This window comes from Myxine glutinosa, chromosome 13 (assembly GCF_964187855.1).
Source record: "Myxine glutinosa chromosome 13, kmMyxGlut1.1, whole genome shotgun sequence".
In the NCBI taxonomy this organism is placed as follows: domain Eukaryota; kingdom Metazoa; phylum Chordata; class Myxini; order Myxiniformes; family Myxinidae; genus Myxine; species Myxine glutinosa.
In genome coordinates this window covers 18,082,660-18,108,338 of record NC_136273.1, presented here as the reverse complement: position 1 = coordinate 18,108,338, position 25,679 = coordinate 18,082,660, and the positions used below count along the sequence as shown (strand labels likewise).

The 25,679-nt window shown below is 41.2% G+C and overlaps 2 protein-coding genes across 2 annotated transcripts in view; both read left to right on the top strand.

Moving 5' to 3' along the window:
- Positions 1-25,679, top strand: part of LOC144888603 (uncharacterized) — a 145,033-nt gene that overhangs the window by 14,805 nt on the left and 104,549 nt on the right. The gene's annotated exons all lie outside the window — the stretch shown is intronic.
- LOC144888602 (32 kDa beta-galactoside-binding lectin-like) overlaps positions 20,124-25,679 on the top strand; it is a 49,477-nt gene continuing 43,921 nt past the window's right edge. The window contains exons 1-2 of the mRNA XM_078767144.1: positions 20,124-20,326; positions 23,688-23,786. Of these exons, the coding sequence (XP_078623270.1) occupies positions 23,742-23,786 (45 nt within the window). The 5' untranslated portion in view covers positions 20,124-20,326; positions 23,688-23,741. The remainder of the gene's footprint in view (positions 20,327-23,687; positions 23,787-25,679) is intronic.

Here is a 25,679-nt window from a genome sequence, read left to right as displayed (position 1 = left end):
GGCGTCTGGTCAAATCCGTTTCTGGTGTTTGTTCCCCCTCCATCCCCTCCCTTACCTCAAACGGCTACACAGCTGACTCCGCACGTGAAAAAGCTGAATGCCTCAACTCTGTGTTTGCCTCTAAATCTTGTGTCCCAAACCCATCCCTCTCTGTACCCACCATACCCAGTCGTACCCTGCTGCTCCTGGACTCCGTGTCCTTTCCTCCTGACAAGGTGGAAAAGTTTCTGTCAACCCTCGACTCTGATTCTGCAACTGGACCCGACGGCATCAGCCCACGGGTCCTAAAATCCTGCTCTGCTGCTCTATCTCACCCTCTCTCTGTTCTCTTCACCCTCTCTTTTGCTCAAGGTCAACTGCCATCTGCTTGGAAATCAGCCAACATCACCGCTTTGCACAAAAAAGGTGCAAAAACAGATCCTAGCAACTACAGACCAATCAGCCTTCTCCCAATTATCAGCAAAGTCATGGAATCCATCGTTGCTTCGGATATGAAATCTTTCCTCTTCTCCAATGGCTTGATCTCTGATCATCAATTTGGTTTCAGACCAGGTCACTCTACTCTGGACATGCTGCTTCTGCTGTCTCAACAATGGATGGAGGTCCTCAATGCCAAACAGGAAATTAGAGCTGTCTCCCTCGACATATCACGTGCCTTCGACACGGTCTGGCACCCCGCTCTGCTCACCAAACTCTCCTCCTTTGGTATCCATGGAAATCTCCACGCATGGCTGGTGGACTTCCTCTCTAGTCGTCGTCAACGTGTGGCCCTGAATGGGTTTCTCTCATCTCCTCTTCCTGTTCAGGCTGGAGTTCCCCAAGGCAGTGTTCTGGGCCCCGTGCTTTTTCTGGTCTTCATCAATGATCTCTCTGACTCTCTCGAAAATCCTCTCTATCTCTTTGCTGAGGACTCCACTCTCTGCCGCTCCATTCCTCTTCCCTCAGATCGGCAGTCTGCTGCCTCCTCACTCTCTGAAGACTTGGACAAAATCACAGACTGGTCAAACAAGTGGAACATGTCTTTCAATCCTGACAAATCTCACACTCTTACTATGTCTCTCCGAAAAGATCGACTGGACAACCCTCCCATCTACTTTCTCAACAATCCTCTCCAAGAAGTTCTGTCGCTCAAGATTTTGGGTCTCACTATCTGCCATGATCTTTCTTGGGAAAACCACATTTCCAAGCTGGCCTCCAAAGCCAGTCGCCGACTGGGCATCCTCCGTCGTGCGAAGTCCTTCCTCGGCACACCTGAGCTCCTCACCACATACAAGGCTTTCATCCGCAGCTCAATGGAATACTGTTCTCCCCTATGGGCCGGTGCTCCTGCCTCACACCTAGCTCGGCTTCACGCTGTTGAAACCAAAGCTTTCAGAATTATTGGAATCTCCCGCGATGAAGCTATCTCTGAGGGCCTTTCACTCACTCACCGCAGGCAGGTAGGTGGTCTTTCTGTCTTCTACCGACTCCTCTCCGGCCTTGCACCCCCAGCTCTCTCTGTGCTCTGTCCCCCAAATATTCCTACAGGTCGCACAAGATCTGCCAGCAACCCTCTGATGGTTAAACTGCCGAAATCTCGGCTCTCTGCTCACCTTCACTCTTTCATTCCTCTTTTCTCCCGCCTCTGGAACAAACTCCCTCACTCCCTTCAATCCCACTCCTCCCTCCAGGTCTTTAAAACAGCTGTTCACCACCATCTCTTATCTTCCCCCATCCAAAACCTTGATCTTTTCTACCCCCGCTAATTCACCCCAGATCCACCTTGTTTGAAATTCCAACTTCTTTCCTGGAAGTCCTGGCAGTGTCCATATGTTTTATACCTCTCCCACCGCCCCCTTCCCACGCCCCCCCCCCCCAAAGCCCTCGCCCTCTCTCAGATCTCTCGATGTCTCCATGTCTCTCGGTCCCTGCTCTCAAATGTTGTGTTTGTGTCCTTCCCCCTCTCTCCCCATCTTGTCTACCGCTCCCTATGTTATATGTTTTATGTGTCGGTTTGTCTTTCTGTGTGATTAATGTTCGCTCTTTCACGAGCCTCGACCTTGTATACAAAAAAAAAGAAAAAAAAAAAAAGTAGTGTCGATGCTGAGTTTGACGAAAGTGAGATGTCTGAAACTGGTTGGGTGAAGAAGACAAGGGTCCTTAGCATTGGACAAGACATGGTCTATGGTGTATGTGGAGACAAGAAGGCACCGCCTAAACACGTTGGAATGGGTATGACGCTGCACCAGTCAACTCGATCAAAGAAATTAGTTGAGCTATTCCATAATGCTGGGCACATAATCAGCTATAACCGGGTTCTTAGGTATGACACTGCCATGGCTGAAAACACTCTGAAAGCGCTTGATCAAGAAACTGGGGCAGTTGTTACCAGCAACCTGGTTTCGGGACGATTTGTGCATTTTTCTGGCGACAATATTGACATCAATGACTCTACCCTAGATGGCAAAAATACATTTCACGCTACTCAGTTAGCTGCCTGGCAGAGGGGGCCATCTGCTGAAAGCGGTCTTGGAGACATCAAACCATCCAATACGTCAACGTTGGATATACCAACAGCAGTTGAAAAGATCCAACAACAGCAGTTTCCGACACCATCAAAGAAGGTCACAGAAGATGCTGAAAAGTTCATTTGCCATATCTACAAGGAACCATCTGAGAACTGTAATCAAGCCCGCATTAAACTGTTCAACAAATGCCATGCAACGGAGACCCTACCTCCATCTAGTGATGCAGCAAAGTTCCACATAGAGCGTGCAAACTACCAAAGTTTCATTTGGAGAGAGGCCAGTAATCCAATGACAGATCTGCCACCGCCGACTGATTGTGGATGGAAACTCGTTGATGACAAGTTGTCACCGGTTCTTACAACTTTACCGTCAATTCCAAAGGGATGCCGAGAACTTACTCAGTGTGGTTGCAAGAAAGGTTGCAGTTCTGATAGTTGCTCTTGTCGGAAGTGGGGGAAACAGTTCTGCACTGAGGCCTGCAAGTGCAATGCCAGTGAAACACCATGTCGAAACAGGCCAAAGTAGGGGGGTCAGAGCTTACACAGTTAAGCTAATTGGCATTCCCCTGGATGGCTCCTCCTTCCAGCCAATCAGTCTGACAGACTGCAATTGATTCAGGATTAATTAAGAATACATGTGATAATGATCAACTGCCTGCACTCCAAACATGTTTGCCATGTAAGTGCACTTTGCGCCTTGTGCCATGTAAGTGCACTTTGCGCCTTGTGCCATGTAAGTGCACTTTGCGCCTTGTGACCGTTAGCCTTAATTAAGTGGCTAATTAGTCAAATATTGACATTTAGTGTAGAAAACAATCTTGCTATTATATAGGACTCAGGTAAACCACTTCACTGATGGTATTTAAGGCAACAATTCAAGTGAATTAAAACAGTATGTCAAAAAACGAAAAGTTACTTCATTACGGATATATTCACAAAAATCTGATTTTTTCCCTTCACAATTCCCTTTACTTTCATAATTGTGAAAAGCTGTAGTAACCTTACCAGACAAAATACTGTAAAATAATTGAAATGTACAGATAGGTGATGTAAAATAAAACATTTTTTCAAAAATTTTGAATTTTGCACTCATTGACCTTTGACCTTGATTAGTGACCTAATTACGCATTTTTGGGCTTGGCAAACAACAGATTCGTATTCAGCACGAAAAACTACCCCAGAAAAAGTGGTTTGCTTGCTTTTACTCAAAAATGCCTCATGAATTCACGTTTCCCAGAAATTTGACTAGACTATATGGCTGTGAGGTGTTTTTATTACGTGTTTTATGGCTGTGAGGTGTTTTTATTACGTGTTTTATGGCTGTGAGGTGTTTTTATTTTTGTGGTGGTGAGGTGTTTTTATTACGTGTTTTATGGCTGTGAGGTGTTTTTATTACGTGTTTTATGGCTGTGAGGTGTTTTTATTACGTGTTTTATGGCTGTGAGGTGTTTTTATTACGTGTTTTATGGCTGTGAGGTGTTTTTATTACATGTTTTATGGCTGTGAGGTGTTTTTATTTTTGTGGTGGTGAGGTGTTTTTATTACGTGTTTTATGGCTGTGAGGTGTTTTTATTACGTGTTTTATGGCTGTGAGGTGTTTTTATTACGTGTTTTATGGCTGTGAGGTGTTTTTATTACATGTTTTATGGCTGTGAGGTGTTTTTATTTTTGTGGTGGTGAGGTGTTTTTATTACGTGTTTTATGGCTGTGAGGTGTTTTTATTACGTGTTTTATGGCTGTGAGGTGTTTTTATTACGTGTTTTATGGCTGTGAGGTGTTTTTATTTTTGTGGTGGTGAGGTGTTTTTATTACGTGTTTTATGGCTGTGAGGTGTTTTTATTACGTGTTTTATGGCTGTGAGGTGTTTTTATTACGTGTTTTATGGCTGTGAGGTGTTTTTATTACGTGTTTTATGGCTGTGAGGTGTTTTTATTACATGTTTTATGGCTGTGAGGTGTTTTTATTTTTGTGGTGGTGAGGTGTTTTTATTACGTGTTTTATGGCTGTGAGGTGTTTTTATTACGTGTTTTATGGCTGTGAGGTGTTTTTATTACGTGTTTTATGGCTGTGAGGTGTTTTTATTACATGTTTTATGGCTGTGAGGTGTTTTTATTTTTGTGGTGGTGAGGTGTTTTTATTACGTGTTTTATGGCTGTGAGGTGTTTTTATTACGTGTTTTATGGCTGTGAGGTGTTTTTATTACGTGTTTTATGGCTGTGAGGTGTTTTTATTACGTGTTTGATGGCTGTGAGGTGTTTTCAATTTCGTGGTGGTGAGGTGTTTTTAATTTCGTGGTGGTGAGGTGTTTTTATTACGTGTTTTATGGCTGTGAGGTGTTTTAAATTACTTGGTGGTGAGGTGTTTTGAATTACTTGGTGGTGAGGTATTTTGAATTACGTGGTGGTGAGGTGTTTTGAATTACGTGGTGGTGAGGTGTTTTAAATTACTTGGTAGTGAGGTGTTTTGAATTACTTGGTGGTGAGGTGTTTTGAATTACTTGGTGGTGAGGTATTTTGAATTACGTGGTGGTGAGGTGTTTTGAATTACGTGGTGGTGAGGTGTAATCGTCCCAAACTTCCAGTCTGCACCTACCCCTCCCCTATGTATGTGCTGAGGGGTTCTTTCTTGAAAAAAAAACATTCAACCTAAATAGCCTATAAAAATGTAATATCACAAACACAACAAATACATTTGTGCAAAGTAATTGTTTGTATTATGATTGGTGAAAATCATGACAACACAGCAACTCAGGTACAGTCATTGGCCTCAGCTAAAATAAGCCTGTTCCTCAGTATCGTGCGCTCGCCTCACCAAGCTAGTATATATATATACACACACAGACTTGGCATTAAATATGGAATATATTTTTTTTCTTGACGTGGGTTTACTTTCTTAACTCAGTATATCAATCTAGTGAGTTTGTTTTACACTTTGGTGATTTATTTGTTAAAAGAACCATGTCACTGATTGTCTGTCGCAGCAAGAAGTCAACAACAGGATTATATCACAGGTGGCGTGGCAAAATGTACGGACAGGTGCATTTGACGATTGGCTTCACAGTCGGGTATACAAGGGTTGTTGCGTTCTGTATTACTGGAAAACAACTGCTGCACGTCTCCAAAAATTATTGCCGCTTCCTCTGGAGATGGTCCGTCAACTCGACAATGCTGTTTGTCATGGAGTGGTGGCTTTACGAAATTACAGCATGAAAGAGCGTGCTATTGCTCGGCAGTATGGCATCACTCAAGGTCAGGTGTCAAAGATCCTGAAACGAAATGCTCAGAGGGGTGTCCCCACTCCAATACCGAGGCCAGGAGGTCCCCGCAGAACCACAAGGAGGGATGATCGCCAGCTGCACCGGTTAGTCCGCAATGGCCGTATCAAGTCAGCTAATCGGCTTAGGGCTGAGTGGCAGCAACTGACAAATGTGCCTGTATCCAGAAGGCGAGTCAACCAACGACTGGTTCAAGCAGGCTATCGTGCCAGGCGTCCCCTGAGAAAGCTACGCCTGACCAGACAACACTGCCAGCGCCGATTGCAGTGGGCCAGAGAGCACCGTCAATGGCAGCAGGACATTGGAATCATGTGATCTTCAGTGACGAGTCTAGATTTCTGTCTATCGTCAAGATGGCCGCGTCCGAGTGCACAGACAAGTGCATGAAGCCTACAACAAAGATTGTATAGTGCCAAGAGTCCAAGCTGGAGGTGGTGGGGTGACCGTTCGGGCTGCTTTTCATGCAGGGGGCAAAACTGACCTGGTTGTTCTGAATGGAAACCTGAACCAGTTCAATTACAGGGCCATTCTGGAAGAAACATTGCTTCCATTTGCTCGTGCAGCCTTTCGATGAAACTTTGTCTTCCAAGATGACAATGCACGGCCTCATCGTGCTCGCATGATCCAACACTTTCTTGCTGACCGTGGTGTAGAGCATATGGAGTGGCCTGCCATGTCCCCGGATATGAATCCGATAGAGAACTTGTGGGCAGAATTAACGCGTCAAATCGACCACTTGGACCAGCAGCCGACCTCTGTGCGTGAATTGCAGCAGACTATTGTCACTGCATGGCAAGCGATTCCTGTCCAAACCTTGGCAAATCTCGTGAACAGCATATAGTCCTTGAGCCAACCGGCCATTTTTTGAAGTGAATGCTCCGCCGGGGGGGGGGGGGGGGGGGGGGGGGGAGTAATTCTCATTATGATTTTCCATTAGACCAATGTCTCAAGTGTCAGAAAAGGTGTGATGGACATCTGAGAACGGTAGCTTAGTGCCCGGATGGACGCCATCTTTGAAACCACCCAGCTCGAAAATGCCCATTTGGTGGGGTACATTGTTGCACGTGTATCTGGACTTCTATACTAGCTATCGATGTGCGGTTGACGACTAAATATACGTCCGATGTGTACCGTCTAAATAAAAAATAATATGAAGCATTTTGTTTTAGATTAATTATTATAAAAATCAATTATCGAAAAAAAATCATATATTTTTCAATATTTTATTATTAGACTTGTACTTTTTTTAGTGAAACAACACTGGTATGATTTTCCAAATTATGCATTGTGCTACACCGTTTATCTGTCTATAAAAATAACTCAAAAACTAAAACATATCATCCACCACGAGTGTACACAAAAAATATATGAAAAGGCATGCACTTTCCACAAACCGAAACTATGTCAGTTGGAATTTCCCGCCGATAATCAACCCACAGAACCCAGTGCCGAAAGTGACGTCAGTCTATTCTATATCTATATTCTATATCTCAGTCTGAGATTTGTTGCGGTGACCTGATTAATTTCTGAGGGGGGGGGGGGGGTGGGTGGCTTAAGAACTAAAAGTGAACATGTTAGATGGCGCCACATACAACTCTATTATAGAGTTGTATTGTGGCGCCATCTAACATGTTCACTGACTTGGATGAGTATGTCTATGTAAGCTGGCGAGCTTTTCGGATATCGGAGTAATCTAACGTCAGTCTTTTTGTTCTTTCAGCTGAGATGGCCGGTGTCGAGGCGAAACGGGCGAAGATTGAACCTGAGTCCGGAACGTGCATCCTGTGCAGCAAGAAGTCGCCACTCTCTGAACTAAGCAAGGCAGCGGGCAACAGTTCTTGGAAGACATTGTGTGACGCAGCCGCAGTTAGAAACTTTTATCCAATTCTAAAGCTAGTCCAAGAAGGCGCAGTTGAACTTCCTAATATTCCAATATTATACCATAGGGCTTGTAGATCAGACTTCACTCACAAAAACCACCTAGCTACTTTGACCAATGCAGCTAGAAGTTCTTCAGTTGATACTGGCGATGCGGTGCGACGGCGATCATCACGGGAAGAGACAGGATCAACTTCAACGGTCTACGATGATAAATGCATTTTTTGCCAGCGTGCTTCAAAATTCATAAAAGGCAGTCGTACCCGTGAAACAGTTGTCTTGGCTGTTGAACTTCGAGCAGATAAGACAATAAGAGATGCTGCGACAGCTCGCAATGATGAGAGAGTTTTGGCATTGACTACACGAGATATGGTTGCAGCTGAGGCTCACTACCACTTCTCCTGCTATAGAAACTACACACGGCCCCAAAAACCTCAAGTAGAAACTGACATTGAAGATAATATCGAGAAAAAAGAAATGATACGATGTATATTCAATTTCATTCGCACTGACTTGTTCTTGAACCCGAGGATTGTTCCAATAGTTGATGTTGCAACAGATATCCTGTCTTCAGATACATTTTCAGTTGATGTTCGTGACTCCATCAAGAAGAATCTGCAGCGCACATTACAAAGAGAGTTTGGAGAATCGCTCATCTTCTTCAATGTGAAACACCGTGTATACTTGATGCCCGATAATCTGACAAAGCGAGAGATTGCTGCAGAGTGCGTAAACCTGAAAGCAGAAGTGAAAGCATTTGAACGAACGGACGGTGAAAGTAACATTGTGCGTGCAGCTACTTCACTGCGACACCAGATCAAAGATGCTCATTACAATGAACGTTGGCCGCCTCAGCCAGCAGAACTCACTTCAGATTACGTGAAGATACCAGATTCTCTTCGTGTATTTCTGCATACTTTGATTTGCGGGAGTGGGGGTAGCTCTGCGCGTGCCGACACACTGGTATGGTCGATGGCTCAAGATATCATCAATGCTGTACACCGGGGTACCATCAGAACATCGAAGCATGTCCTACTTCCGTGGGTCATGAAAACGCTCACCGGTAATACAGAGGTCATCAGAATATTGAATCGACTCGGGCACGGATGTTCGTACACAGTTCTCGAAGAAATCGAGACAGCGCTATGCATAGACAAATTAGCAAGTGTGGAGAAAGATACAGTACCACTTCCGTCACATGTGCACCCTTCGGTCCCGACTGTATTAGCATTCGATAACATCGACAGGCTAGAGGAATCGCTGAGTGGTGGCGGAACATCGCATCGCGTCAACGGTATCATCGTCCAACCGAAGTCGCAGTCGTGTTTGCCGCCCCAACCTCCATCGGCAGTATCCAAAGCAGATAAGAAGCGATCTATCCCGTCATCCAGCGATTTAGTTCCAATATACAGCGGTGGGAAACGAGAGGGCCCACCTGCAATCAAGCCTGCAGATCTTTCTGACACTCTTGCAGGCGCAACATCCCTTGCGCAGCGCCGAAATCACGTATGGATTATGACTCGCATGCTGGAACCATGCGACCAGACAATCAGTTCGTGGACTGGTTTCAACATCATGACTAGAGATCGTGTTCAGGTGACGGAAGATGTAGTTGGCTACCTGCCGACTATAAACGCGCCTGCCACAGATATGGCAACAGTGCAAGAAATCCTCAGAGAAGCTCTGAACATCATGTCATCACTTCAGCTTGAGCGTATACCGGTGGTGCTAGACCAGGCACTATTTGCTAAGGCGACCGAAATAGCATGGAAAGATGTCGATCGATATGGAAGAATCGTGCTCATGATGGGGAACTTCCATACCATCTGTAACTTCATGTCGAGCATTGGGAAAATGTTTGGAGATGCAGGCCTTCGGGATGTAGCTGTTGAGTCAGGAGTAATCGCTGAAGGTTCCATCAACAGGGTTCTGGAAGGCAAGCAATACAACCGTGCTGTGCGACTCCACAAGTTGATGTACGAGGCACTAATGCGCATCATTTGGAAGGGCTTCCAGGTGTGGATAGAAAGCAATCATCCTGACAAGGAACCCCAGATTCGAAGCACTGACCTCAAAATTCGCAGCATCAAGGAGGATGTTTGCCACGAGACTCTCGCTGCTGCTCTCGATGATGATTCATGTGTACAGAGCTTTGACATGTTCGCGAAATACCTACATTTTCTGCGAACCAAACATGGAGACCTGGCTCGCTTCTGGATGATGTATATTGATATGGTAGAGACCCTGCTGGGGTTGATTCGTGCGGATAGAGAAGGCGACTGGATGCTTCACTTGGCTTGTGTCAGAAGAGTGATCCCTTGGTGTTTCGCAATGAACAAGGTGAACTATGCTAGATATCTACCAGTGTACTATGCACAGATGACGCAACTCCACGAAACATGCCCCGAGTTGTACAGGCATTTCAATCAAGGCTACTTCTCCGTACAGCTTAGACCAGGGAATCCATTTGCCAGAATCGCTGTTGATCAGACAACAGAAGAAACAGTAAACAAAGATACGCAAACAGCTGGAGGAACACGAGGTTTTAGTCTTCGACAAGGGGCTGTGTCACGATACTATCTAACTGCAGAAAATCGGGCTACTGCACTGAGGCAACTACGAGAAACTATCCTTGTGAATGGCAGCGACACATCTCACGCCAAGCACCCTGACTTGTCTACTTCTCGCATCAAACGTGATGAGTCTGGCGTCACAGCTATCTGTGATCTACTGGAAAATGACTGGACCAATCCATTCGCCGATGATCCGTCATGTCTTCTCAGTATATCTACCGGAGCGGCTGCGAGGGAGGACGTTTCTAATGACCTACTCAACACCCTGCAAAAGGGGGAAGCGGCGTATCAAAGCTTCCAGAAACGTCTTGAAGAGGGAACAGGCTTTCATGACACATTGAACAAGCTAAACTTGAAGACCTTTGGTAAGATCAAGCAGAAAGTTGTGAAGGGCACAAACAAGGAGATCGTCCTGAGAGCTGACAGACAACTGTTTGCCACCATGATACTCATCGCCAAGACAAGGAACCTCGACATGCAACTTGTCCTTTGTCACCCACTAGGGCCGTTACCATGGTCTTTGGCAAACGTTGATGGGTCAATGAAAAAAACGAACAAAGCTGCACTTGCGAAACACATGGAAGGTCTTGTGGAACCAGCCGAGAACGTTGACAAGCGAAGTGCAACAATAATTGATGCGATGGCTCTCATACAAAAGATGCATGGCGAGAACGACACGTTCGAAGAACTATCTGACCGCATCCTTGCTGCAGCGCTTCACGCTGGTCAAGGCAGTGAGCGCATCGATGTTGTCTTTGACACATACACAGAAGAATCCATCAAAGCAGCTGAGCGTGTGAACCGCGGTTCAAATGAAGGCATCAGTTTCAGCGAGATCAGACCCGCACACAAAATCATGAACTGGCGGCGTCTCCTTGCTTGCAGCCAGACAAAGGAGAAACTGGTTGTGTTTCTGGCGGAGTCGTGGAAACATGAAACAAATCGCGAAAAGCTAGGCAACAGAACACTGTATGTCACCTGTGGTGAAAAATGTCTGGTACTGACCCGCGATAGGTGGAAGTTGGTGCAAGCACTCGAATGTAGCCACGAGGAAGCAGACACGCGTATGTTTCTCCACGCAAAGCACGCCGCTACCCACTACAAGACGATCATCTTAGTGGCAGATGACACCGACGTTCTGATCATCAGTCATCTCAGCAGAACCATCGATAGTCAGCTCTTCATCAGACGAGGAACAAAGGTTCGAGTCAGAATGATCGACGTTGGAAAGTTGGCTGCGGTATTGGGGTCTGGAGTTTGCAGTGCATTGCCAGGGCTTCATGCATGGAGCGGGTGTGACACTGTGAGTGCTCTGGCTAGCCAAGGAAAGATAAAGGCTTTGAAGCTTGTGCAAGCGAATGAGCTGTATCTTCAAGCATTCACAGATCTGGGATCTTCGTGGAATGTACCAACAGACGTCTTCAATAGCATTCAGGCCTTCACGTGTCAGCTGTACGCCAAGAACACGAAGATCGTCGGTGTTAATTCGCTCCGTTATCACATGTTCTGTGCAAAGAAGGGCCAGATCGAATCTGGACAATTGCCGCCTTGTGAAGACTCCTTGATGCAGCATACGCTTAGGGCCAACTATCAGGCGGCTATCTGGCGACGCAGCCTTGAAAACCTACCAGACGTCCCAACACCATCAGCAGGACATGGTTGGGAACTCGATGATGGCGGTTCGCTCACAATCCGATGGATGGCGGGTCTACCAGCTCCAGATGTCGTCTTGAATCTCATCTCATGCACATGCAGAAGGACGTGTCGACCGTCAGATTGCTCCTGCATACTGAATGGGTTGAAGTGCACTGTTGTGTGTAAGCTGCAGGGATGCTCCAACATGGTGCAGGATGATGCTATCGTGGCTCAGGATGCCAATGACTCTGATGGCGACTCTGATGATTAACTTTGTGTGCACTGTATATTGTATAGCATATGTTGTTCTCTATTATAATGCAGGCCAAATTGCCTGAAAATCTTTATAGACAGATAAACGGTTTAGCAAAATGTATAATTTGGAAGATCATACCGGTGTTATTTGACTAAAACATGACATGTTCAATGATACCTCCGCTTGCTTATTAGGAATATACATCGTATGGTGTTAAAATCAGCTCCATACGTCTTTCCAAACTCTAGTAATGAATAATTAATATAATTGGCGGCCATTTTGAAATCCAAGATGGCCACCAAAGTGCAGATTTCCTATGTAACAATTTCCGCCTGCTTATTAGATATCGTATGGTGTTAAAATCCTCTCCGTACGACATTCCTAACTTGCGTTATCGTCAGAATAGATAATGCCAGCGGCGGCCTAAGTCATTTTATGCCTCTTTACATTTATTTGTTGTAAACTCGTGGTGGATGATATGTTTTAGTTTTTGAGTTATTTTTATAGACAGATAAACGGTGTAGCACAATGCATAATTTGGAAAATCATACCAGTGTTGTTTCACTAAAAAAAGTACAAGTCTAATAATAAAATATTGAAAAATATATGATTTTTTTTCGATAATTGATTTTTATAATAATTAATCTAAAACAAAATGCTTCATATTATTTTTTATTTAGACGGTACACATCGGACGTATATTTAGTCGTCAACCGCACATCGATAGCTAGTATAGAAGTCCAGATACACGTGCAACAATGTACCCCACCAAATGGGCATTTTCGAGCTGGGTGGTTTCAAAGATGGCGTCCATCCGGGCACTAAGCTACCGTTCTCAGATGTCCATCACACCTTTTCTGACACTTGAGACATTGGTCTAATGGAAAATCATAATGAGAATTACTCCCCCCGCCGGAGCATTACTTTTGGTCTGGCTCAAGGACTAATACCTCAACGTGTACGTGCTCTCCTGAATGCTCGTGGGGGTTACACGAAGTACTGAACTGTAATTTTACTGTCCGTAATCCCAGTCGTAATTTAACTTTTGTTTTTGTTAAAAAAAATTTGGCTAATGTGCAAAATAAAGAGATACTTCTGGAAAACGCACAGAAGTTTTACACAGTACTGTCCATTAATTGAGTTCGATATCAGTTTACATCACTTTCAAGGATCAATTTATTTGTTTTGAAATGTCAAATGTGGTTGTTGTTTCTTTTAAAGGTCACATTAACAAAATCTAGAATAATTTCAACATAATTCCAATGAACTTTTGGTTCTAAGACATCTTGAAAAGTAAGTTCACCCCCACAAAAAATATTCCATATTAAATGCCAAGTCTGTGTATATATATATATATATAATGGTATCTGTAATCTGGTTCTCCAACCTAATGAGCGGACAACATGACGTCATCGCCATGCACGTCCGCCTTGCCTGCAAAGTTCCAGAGGAACCATCTAGCAGTGCGTCATTACGGATTATAAATACAGATACTGTCACAAGTGCATGCAAAACTCACAGTTACCGACCTGGTTTCGCCCTTGTTGCACTGTTGCATGCATGCGTTTGCATGCATGCAATGTTGCACATGTTGCACATGCATGCACACATGTTGCATGCAGTTGCATGCACTTGTGACAGTATCTGTATTTATAATCCGTAATGACGCACTGCTAGATGGTTCCTCTGGAACTTTGCAGGCAAGGCGGACGTGCATGGCGATGACGTCATGTTGTCCGCTCATTAGGTTGGAGAACCAGATTACAGATACCATTATTAGTAACTCCCAACCGCAACCAGGTCGACTCCATATGATGAGTGGATACCAGAGATAACGTCACCGCGTGGCAGGCGGTGCGTATCGTTCCCAGCAAGGTGCAGCAGCAGCTGTATGGGGCACCTTGCTGGCGGTTCTCCACTGATGATATGAAGGTCGCATAGTGACTGATATAAAAACCGAAAGGGTCACAGAGTTACAAGTGTATGGAAAGCCTCACTGCGTTGCCCTGATGAAGCCCCAACAAGGGCGAAACCAGGTCGGTAACTGTGAGTTTTGCATGCACTTGTGACAGTATCTGTATTTATAATCCGTTCCCGCGGGGTAACGGGTCGAAGCTGCCTGGTGGAGTCAACGCTGCTTGTGGAGCCAAAGCTGCTGGTTCTCCGACTCACCTCAGGACGCGTCTCCCTTCTTTCTCCGAGGGCTCGTCTCGACTCGTCTGCCGTCTCTGGCGCAACTCTTAGAGCTCTGAACTCATCTGCCGTCTCTGGCGCAACTCTTTCTTAGAACCTCTCTGGCGCAACTCTTTCTCGGAACCTCTGGCGCAACTCTTTCTCGGAACCTCTGGCGCAACTCTTTCTTGGAACCTTTGGCGCAACTCTTTCTTGGAACCTTTGGCGCAACTCTTGTAATTGACCTCTGGCGCAACTCTTTCTTGGAACCTTTGGCGCAACTCTTGTAATTCACTTTTGGCGCAACTCTTTCTTGGAACCTTTGGCGCAACTCTTGTAATTCACTTTTGGCGCAACTCTTTCTTGGAACCTTTGGCGCAACTCTTATAATTGACCTCTCTCGGTGCAACTCTTATAATTGACCTCTCTCAAAGGCTTCCGCACGCGCTTATATACACAAAGAATTAAGTTAAGCACCCCCCCGTTTTTTTACAACCTCGCACATTACAAGTTTGTTGTCGTCAAAACAGTGTAATATACCCATGATATTGCTATATTTTCTGGAGAAGTGATATTATGGTCACATAAAAACATAACAATCATGCCGTTTTCAATATTTTATTCTGAATAATTTAAGGTGAAATTTTTTGGGAATTTTAGGCATATTTTCACCTCAATTTAAGTATGGAGCTATAGGTCCATCACGGACAGTGTGGATGACGTTTATGTTTTCTAACGTACAGTCATTGTTCTGAGAAGACCTCTAGCGATCTTTGCGTCAATAACGTGTGTAGGACCCACGTGATCGGATCACTGACTCAACCCTACGTCTCATAGACCCTGTAAGCCGTCGTATGCGTTGCTGTGGCAGGTTGTTCCATTCCCGATGTAATGCACGTTCCAATTCATCCAGATTGGCTATTGGAGGGACCATCTTCGCAATTTGTCGTCCCAACATGTCCCAAACGTGCTCGAGGGGGTTCAGGTCAGGACTGTACGCAGGCCAGGGGATGGTTGTCACAGCACCTTGCTCCATCCGATCACGTGGGTCCTACACACGTTATTGACGCAAAGATCGCTAGAGGTCTTCTCAGAACAATGACTGTACGTTAGAAAACATAAACGTCATCCACATTGTCCGTGATGGACCTATAGCTCCATACTTAAATTGAGGTGAAAATATGCCTAAAATTCCCAAAAAATTTCACCTTAAATTATTCAGAATAAAATATTGAAAACGGCATGATTGTTATGTTTTTATGTGACCATAATATCACTTCTCCAGAAAATATAGCAATATCATGGGTATATTACACTGTTTTGACGACAACAAACTTGTAATGTGCGAGGTTGTAAAAAAACGGGGGGGTGCTTAACTTAATTCTTTGTGTATATAACGCCTCGGGCGATCAAGCCGCCGGCCTCCAGGACACGCCCATCGGTGAGCTCGCCTCGGCCCTGATTGGTGGGCACAGGCCCTCTGGCTCCACCCTTGATGACGATGGGCGGGCACGCCCTTCTTCCCCGAGCTGACCACGCCGTAATGGCGGCAAATGCAGTTGGCAGTAGAGGTTTTGGGAATGGGAATGAAAGGGGATCTATCTATTTGAATTCGGTGCAATGGAGTATTAATTAATGGAAGACAAAGCCTTAACCTAATACACAGAATAAGGAAATAAACTACTGAACAGGGATATATGGTGTCCTTCGTGTATGCTTTATGGAATTAACTACGGGAACGCCCTTTGACCTTTATACAACACTGGAGTAAGGAGGGCGATATTTTTACAACAATTTACACAACAACAACAAAAAAAAAACCATTCTCATATCCACAACAATATATATATATATATATATATATATATATATATATATATATATATATATATATATATATATATATATATATATATATATCTGTGCAGTGTCTGTCTTGTGTTGTCTTGTCTTGTCTTGTCACTGAACTACTCCCTCAAACTTTTGTGAAATCGTACTATTCCAACTTGACCCACGGCGGGAGTATGCGCTCTACTGAGTGGCGTTCTAGTTTACCATGTAAAGAGTGTATTTGAACTTCGTATTGGAGTACATGTAAGGTTTTGTAAAGAAATGCGTATGTACTTATGTATGTCTTGTTACCCTGCGTTCGTGAAGCGAAAGTCAGGGTTAAGCATTCGTGTGCGTACGTGCGTGTGCACTCGTCTGCATTTTTTAAATTCATTTTTTCGGCAAACGTTGGTCCGATTGGCACGAAATTTTACCACAGTGCCTCCGCCTGCAGAATATTTGAATTCATAATTATTACGTCATAGGTCACGTGGTATGGACGCCATCTTGGAAAAACTTTTCGCCTCTATATCTCCCAAACCGCTCGATGGAAAAAAATGAAACATGGCTCATTGTCAAGTACTCCCCATGGGGAATAAGATATGTTGAAGATGATGTCATCTGTCCCTTCATGATGACGTCATAATTCGTCAAGTACAACGCTTGATCTGATTAGTATGAAAAAAAAAATTCCTCTGCACTTGTTAGTCCGATGGACACGAAATTTTCAGAATATTAGAGGCTACTCCTGTATGTTTTTTTATGATAATCATGACGTCAAAGGTCATGTGGTACAGACACCATCTTTGAAAAACCAAAAAACGTTGCACCTCTCTATCTCCAAAACCGCTCTATGGAAAAATTGAAACGTGGCTCATTGTAAAGAACTCCATGTGGGGAATAGGTGTTGTTAACAATGACGTCATTGGTGCCATAATTATGACGTCATAATTAGACAGGGACAACGCTTAGTCTGATCAGTTTGAAATGTATTGAGCGTGATCTACGCAACAATTATATTAGAGAATATAAATTTATGATGTCATCGCTCACGTGGTCTGGCAACTATACTGGATCAAAGAAAAAAACCCTTCAAAAACAGAAGAGTTGGCTCGCACCAAGTTGACTGCACAGTGTAAGTATTTTATGAATACCATCTAGTTTGATATATATTGTCACATTGTCACATATATGTCACTGATATCATCTTGTTTGATATCGATTCTTTCTTGTCACACACACAACCTGTCCAAAAGGTTTCATCCAAATCCGTCCACAACTTTTTCAGATATCCTGTTATGTATCGTTTTTGGCCCGATCTTCCAATGGTGAGGAATCACTTTTAAAATTCTAGTAGCCGGATCCGAATCCAGATCTTCACCAAAATGTAATCATTTCGTCCTTGTCACATACACGACATCTCTGCCAAATTTCGTCCGAATCCGTCCACAACTTTTTGAGATATTTTGTTCACAAACGGACAAATGTACAGACAGGTGTGAAAACATAGCCTCCATCCACCTTTGGTGGCGGAGGTAACCAAAAGCACTCGCTCCATTCGGAAGTGGCCAGGGAGAGGGGGGGGGGGGGGGGTTTGGGGGGTTATGATGTTATCTTTATTCAAATGTGTAATTCAAAATACCTCGCTGCACTGTAAAACTGAGGGACAAGGAATCTAGTGCTGAAAAGGGTGGTTACTTCTTGTAATACCCTCTGCCAATGCCACCTGTGAACTTAAAATAGGGGGGGGGGGGCTGAACATAAAAAGCACTATTTTTCTACAATGGCAAAACATGGATGCATAGAAATACCAAGAAATAAAAGCTGACCTTCTGTACTCTTGCCTCATATTCATCTTTTGATCTAAAATCCAAATTTCTTGAGTACTGAATATAGCAACTGGAACGCCACTCAGTAGAGCGCATACTCCCGCCGTGGGTCAAGTTGGAATCGTACGATTTCACAAAAGTTTGAGGGAGTAGTTCAGTGACAATACAAGACAAGACGACACAAGACAGACACTGCACAGATATATATAATGTTTTTTAAAAAAAGGCAATTTCACTTACATTTTCGGATTCAGCGTTCAATTCTATATAAGTGAGTGTATTTTGAGGCATGTGTGACTTCAAATAAAATTGTAAGCCAGGAAAACGTTCGTTTCATTCCTTAGGGATACAACATGTAAAACTGGCCCAAACGTCAAAACAAAACTCGCTCATTTTAAGTCGTACAAGCTAATGCGACCACTCATTCTTCTGGGAAGAATCACGTGCACATGCTGGTCACACTTATAAGTCACCTAAGTCTTCATAAGTTCATCAAATTCTGACACCGCGATTGACATTCGCTGAGGTAAATGTTGATATCTCTTCTGAGGTAAAATAAATAAATAAATAAAACAACCCAAAAACAGTTTTAAAGCATTATACGTATCAAACGATACATTTTATGAAACGGGGAAACCTAGTACACACTTTGGTGGTTTTAAAATGACAGAATATGTCTTTATTAGAAAGAAAAAAAAAGAACCTTGAAGACGACGCTGCGAACAAAATACACCGCTCTAATGCATAATCACGAGTTTAAACTACATTTACAGCAAATATGAAAACTATTTTCATATCACAATTTTAGATATGGAATATATCGAAGATAGTGTTAAAAAAAATGAGCCCTATCTTCCAATGGTAAACAATCCTTCAAAAAATTTCTGGATCAGGAATAATATCCTGAGCTTCACCAAAAACGAATCAATTCTTCCTTATCCCAAGGGCAATCATCCCACCAACTTTCATCCAAATCCATTCAGAACTTTTCCAGATATCTTGTTCACAAACACACGAACACACACACACGGATACGATCGAATGCATTACTCCCTGGCGGGAGTAAAAATAACAAATTCGACTTCACTGTTGCAATACTTATGGAGGGCACTCTGCATGATACTGCACGAAAATGAGCAAATACTGTTTGTGATAATGAAATAAAAAATAACATTCATCCTTACAAAATGTATGCTTACACGATGGGGTTGACTCGTTTTGTTTTTGAAAATTCGCAGACCTGTTATACCCGTTAGTATTGTGAAAACCCGTATTGGATTGGTATGATCAATTTCAATAACGCAATGTTATGCTTCCATTGCACTCACAAGGATTGACACAGACCGATAGACCCGCAGGTCCGCAGCAAGGCATCACTCCAGTCAATTGGCTGTGTGACTTCCGAAGCTTTTCGTCAGGTTCACGATGTTTTTTCGTTCAAAATTTTGGTAGATTAGCAAAACTATACATTTTTGGAATATTCAGAGCATGAGGAATCCAAAAATTAATGTTTGCATTTGCGTAGACACCTTTGCGAAAATGACACTCAGGACAGTGATGAAGATCTGTAAAAGCATATTCCTGAACGGTGTAGACCTCGTAGATCCTGTGTATAGGACTTATAGTTCAATCTGATACTACCTATAACTTCCTATAACAACCTATAACTTCAAAGGACTTGCAATATCATGTATTATGTAATACAGTTATATCACAAATATAAAGACAATGGTTTTCAATTACCTTTGTTTGTTGCTTTTCTATAATCCTGAGCACTATTTTGAGGCCTTTATTGGATTCCTCGACCCAGAAAACATAGGATTAGCATATTTAATTAAGTCTCTAGGTTGACTAGAAGCCGAGATCGCGCAAAATATGTATTTTATGGCGGCCATTTTCAAAATCCAAAATGGCGGCCATGCAGGTGTCTGTGCAAATGCCAACATTGATTTTCAGATTCTCCATGCTCTGGAGATTCCAAAAATGTACAGGTTTGCTAATCTCCCAAAATTTTGAAAGAAATGATATTTGTTAACATAGTGAACCTGACTATCTTCATCACTGAAGGCCACATCGCCCCACCTGGAGGATTCCGTGTGCAGTATCACCATTCTATCACATCTAATAAATAAATAAATAAATAAATAACCAAAAACTTGCTTTTCATTCCGACCATCCCCTTTTTCGTCAGCTCCAACTTGCCACTGTTATGAGGCGGAGGTTATAGAGCATACGGACACCCAGGCCCCACCCAACAGCCACCATATTAGGGAGGTCTGGAGCGATACGGGACCAGCACGACGCATTTCGAGCGAGTAGCCCAAGGGAGCACAACGCATCTGAAGCAGTCCAAGCGACCTATCATAATAACCAGTAAGTATAATTGGCATGTTATTAAAACGATGTTCACATGGTATAAATGTCACATATGTTCCTATTAAGTACAATTTACATTTAATTTAAATGACATTTACATGGTATAAATGTCATATATATATATATACATATATTTCTAGAAAGTAAACGATATTTACATGGTATAAATGTCATATATATATGCATATATTCCTGGAAAGTAAACGATATTTACATGGTATAAATGTCATATATATGCATATATTCCTGGAAAGTAAACGATATTTACATGGTATAAATGTCATATATATGCATATATTCCTGGAAAGTAAACGATATTTACATGGTATAAATGTCATATATATATATGCACATATTTCTAGAAAGTAAACGATATTTACATGGTATAAATGTCATATATATGCATATATTTCTAGAAAATAAACTATATTTCCATGGTATAAATGTCATATATATATGCATATATTCCTGGAAAGTAAACGATATTTACATGGTATAAATGTCATATATATATGCATATATTTCTAGAAAGTAAACGATATTTACATGGTATAAATGTCATATATATATGCATATATTTCTAGAAAGTAAACGATATTTACATGGTATAAATGTCATATATATATACATATATTTCTAGAAAGTAAACGATATTTACATGGTATAAATGTCATATATATATGCATATATTTCTAGAAAGTAAACGATATTTACATGGTATAAATGTCATATATATATGCATATATTTCTAGAAAGTAAACGATATTTACATGGTATAAATGTCATATATATATGCATATATTTCTAGAAAGTAAACGATATTTACATGGTATAAATGTCATATATATATATATGCATATATTCCTGGAAAGTAAACGATATTTACATGGTATAAATGTCATATATATATACATATATTTCTAGAAAGTAAACTATATTTCCATGGTATAAATGTCATATATATATGCATATATTTCTAGAAAGTAAACGATATTTACATGGTATAAATGTCATATATATATGCATATATTTCTAGAAAGTAAACTATATTTCCATGGTATAAATGACATATATATATACATATATTTCTAGAAAGTAAACGATATTTACATGGTATAAATGTCATATATATACATATATTCCTGGAAAGTAAACGATATTTACATGGTATAAATGTCATATATATATGCATATATTCCTGGAAAGTAAACGATATTTACATGGTATAAATGTCATATATATATGCATATATTTCTAGAAAGTAAACGATATTTACATGGTATAAATGTCATATATATATGCATATATTTCTAGAAAGTAAACGATATTTACATGGTATAAATGTCATATATATATGCATATATTTCTAGAAAGTAAACGATATTTACATGGTATAAATGTCATATATATATACATATATTTCTAGAAAGTAAACGATATTTACATGGTATAAATGTCATATATATATGCATATATTTCTAGAAAGTAAACGATATTTACATGGTATAAATGTCATATATATATGCATATATTTCTAGAAAGTAAACGATATTTACATGGTATAAATGTCATATATATGCATATATTCCTGGAAAGTAAACGATATTTACATGGTATAAATGTCATATATATATGCATATATTTCTAGAAAGTAAACGATATTTACATGGTATAAATGTCATATATATATATACATATATTCCTGGAAAGTAAACGATATTTACATGGTATAAATGTCATATATATGCATATATTCCTGGAAAGTAAACGATATTTACATGGTATAAATGTCATATATATGCATATATTCCTGGAAAGTAAACGATATTTACATGGTATAAATGTCATATATATATGCATATATTCCTGGAAAGTAAACGATATTTACATGGTATAAATGTCATATATATATACATATATTCCTGGAAAGTAAACGATATTTCCATGGTATAAATGTCATATATATATGCATATATTTCTAGAAAGTAAACGATATTTACATGGTATAAATGTCATATATATATATGCATATATTTCTAGAAAGTAAACTATATTTCCATGGTATAAATGTCATATATATATACATATATTTCTAGAAAGTAAACGATATTTACATGGTATAAATGTCATATATATGCATATATTCCTGGAAAGTAAACGATATTTACATGGTATAAATGTCATATATATATGCATATATTCCTGGAAAGTAAACGATATTTACATGGTATAAATGTCATATATATGCATATATTCCTGGAAAGTAAACGATATTTACATGGTATAAATGTCATATATATGCATATATTCCTGGAAAGTAAACGATATTTACATGGTATAAATGTCATATATATGCATATATTCCTGGAAAGTAAACGATATTTACATGGTATAAATGTCATATATATGCATATATTCCTGGAAAGTAAACGATATTTACATGGTATAAATGTCATATATATGCATATATTCCTGGAAAGTAAACGATATTTACATGGTATAAATGTCATATATATGCATATATTCCTGGAAAGTAAACGATATTTACATGGTATAAATGTCATATATATGCATATATTCCTGGAAAGTAAACGATATTTACATGGTATAAATGTGATCTGTATATATATATATTCCGAGAAAGTAAACGATATTTACAATTCACATGGTATAAACGTCATATATATAATATATATGTATAACAAAGCTTACCATGGTGGTTAGCATACCTCAATCAACTACCTGTTGATTCCATCCATTGCTCTACCTGTCCACCAACGGAGATCGATGCTAGTCTTCACAAATAGATCAATGATTTCGATGATATATGCTTTAGATCGATGCTAGCAAAAATAATTATTCATTCTAATGCTCAAAGGACTCGTTTTCTTGAGCAATATGAATTTCGTTTTAAAATCAAACTTGTCGTGTGACGTCATTACTTCCACCATCGAAGGTGTATTGAGGTTATGTTTTCACCCTGGTTGTGTCTCTTTGTCTGTCTATTTGTGAGGAAGATATCTCAAAAATATGTGGACGGATTCAAACGAAACTTAGTGGATAGGTTGGGTGTGTGACAAGGCCAAATTGGTTCGATTTTGGTGAAGATTCGAATGGGGATTTTATTTAATTTTCAACCGATTCTTCACAATTGAGAGATCGACCCCCTCCCCCCCTCCCCCCACATTTTCGACATGCTCTATTTATAATTATTGGAAGAAAAAATTGTGCAGATTTAGTATTTAAAAAAATATTCTTGGCAAATCAAATTCAATGTTTGTGTTGAATACGTGATTCAGGCAACATCGGCAGGGATCCAAAGTTTGCCTAACCATTCCTCATGTCTCCCTATATATAGGCACCTGGAAAGGAGGGAATAAAGCATTACATCGTCACTGTCGAAGAGCACACCATGGCCGGTAAAGATAATGGCATCAAATTGCTCGTCGATGTCCCTGTGAGTAAAACTGCACTCTCACGTGGACACTGTGATTTGTATTTATTTATTTAATTTCAATGAATAGATCACCAGCATGAGAGATTTTGTCATATTCTTCTACTATATAAAACACAAGGTGTGTTTGTATATGTGTGTGTCTGTTCCCCTTCATAAGCGTCGGTTTTAAAGTCTTTGAGTAGTGCTTTAGGAGGGATCTGAGTGGGGGGGTTTAATGGGCAATCTTTGACACGACTGTGTCCACCGGCTAAAAGACCTATAAGACCCCGAAGACCAAATGGACCCCAAACATCCAAAATACCCCGAAGACCCAAAATACCATGAAGACTGTTAAAGACGCAAAATACCATGAAAACCGAGAAGACCACAAGGACTCTGAAGACCCAAAATATCCAGAAGACCCAAAAGACTGAAGAGACCCTGAAGGCCCAAAATACCCTGAAGACCGTTTAAGACGCAAAAGACCATGAAAACCCAGAAGACCACAAGGACTCTGAAGACACAAAATATCCAGAAGACCCAAAAGACTGAAGAGACCCTGAAGGCCCAAAATATCCTGGACTGTTAAAGATCCAAAAGACCACGAAGACCCAAAATACCCTTAAAGATCCCGAAGACCGAAAAGACCCCGAAGACCCAAAATACCCCAATGACTGAAAGGATCAAAAAGACCCAGAAGACCAAAAAGACCCAAAATATCCCAAAGAACCGCAAAGGCCCCGAAGACCCAACAAACACTGAATACCAAAAAGATTGAAAAGACCCAGAACACCGTAAAGGCCCCAAAAACCCAAAATACCATGAAGACCCTTAAAGACCCAAACAATCCAAAAGACCCCAAAGACCCTGAGAAGCCAGTGGACCCCAAAGACCCAAATTACCCCTAAGAACCAAAATACCCCAAAGACCCTTAAATACCCCAAAGATCCAGAGGATCCAAGAGACCCCGGTGACTGAAGGGATTGAAAAGACCCAGGAGAACGAAAAGACCCAAAAAGACCCAAAAGACCACAAGACCCAAAATATCCCAAAGAACCTTAAAGACCACGAAGACCCAAAACAAGACTAATTATGCCTCTTACATTGGAATTGTAGACGGTGGCTTGCAAACTGAGCCGCATGGTCTGTGTACAGAAGCGGTTTTTAAAAAATCACAATAAATACAAGGCACACGGAGGTGAAACTTGCTGCACGTGATGTGCAATGCGCGGAGGGTAAACCGAGTAATCGTTTACATCTGTAGGATGTCTAATAAATAAAGAAGATATTAGCACATCTGTCAATAGGCCCAGACTTCAGACTTTGGCATGCTCACGTGGCTGTACCATCAAATAAACTGTTCCAACCCGTACTTTTTAACGGGCTTTATACAAGTGAATATCATAATCATGATGGTGTACAAACAAACCACAACAAAAACCTCTACCTTATTGCAGGTCAACTGACAAATTCAAAGAAGTCCCATTTATAGTTAATTTTTAGAGCAAAATAAAATCTTTTGTTGAAATATATTTCAGTAAATATAAGTCGAATATAAAAAAGTGGTCTGGATTTCAGACTATTTTTGGGAACTTTATTCTCCCAAAAGTTTGCATAGTTAATTCCGTTTCTTTTTTAAATACATAATATATGGACGGCTCCTCAGGGGTAGGCAGTGGGACAACAATAAGCATGCACTTCAGGAGAAGTATCAGAACAGGGCCTCGCAGGTGTAGTAGAGGTCATTCATGGAAATGAGAGAGACCATGAACTGGTGCTGGATAGCAGACTTCAAATCCTGAAGGAAAGAGTTCGAGACAATGGACTTCGGAAGACTTCCACAGTGAAGCAAAGAGAGGTAGGAAAGAATGGAGGTGAACATCGAGTTTCTACTTGTAGCTTGGATTTAAGAAA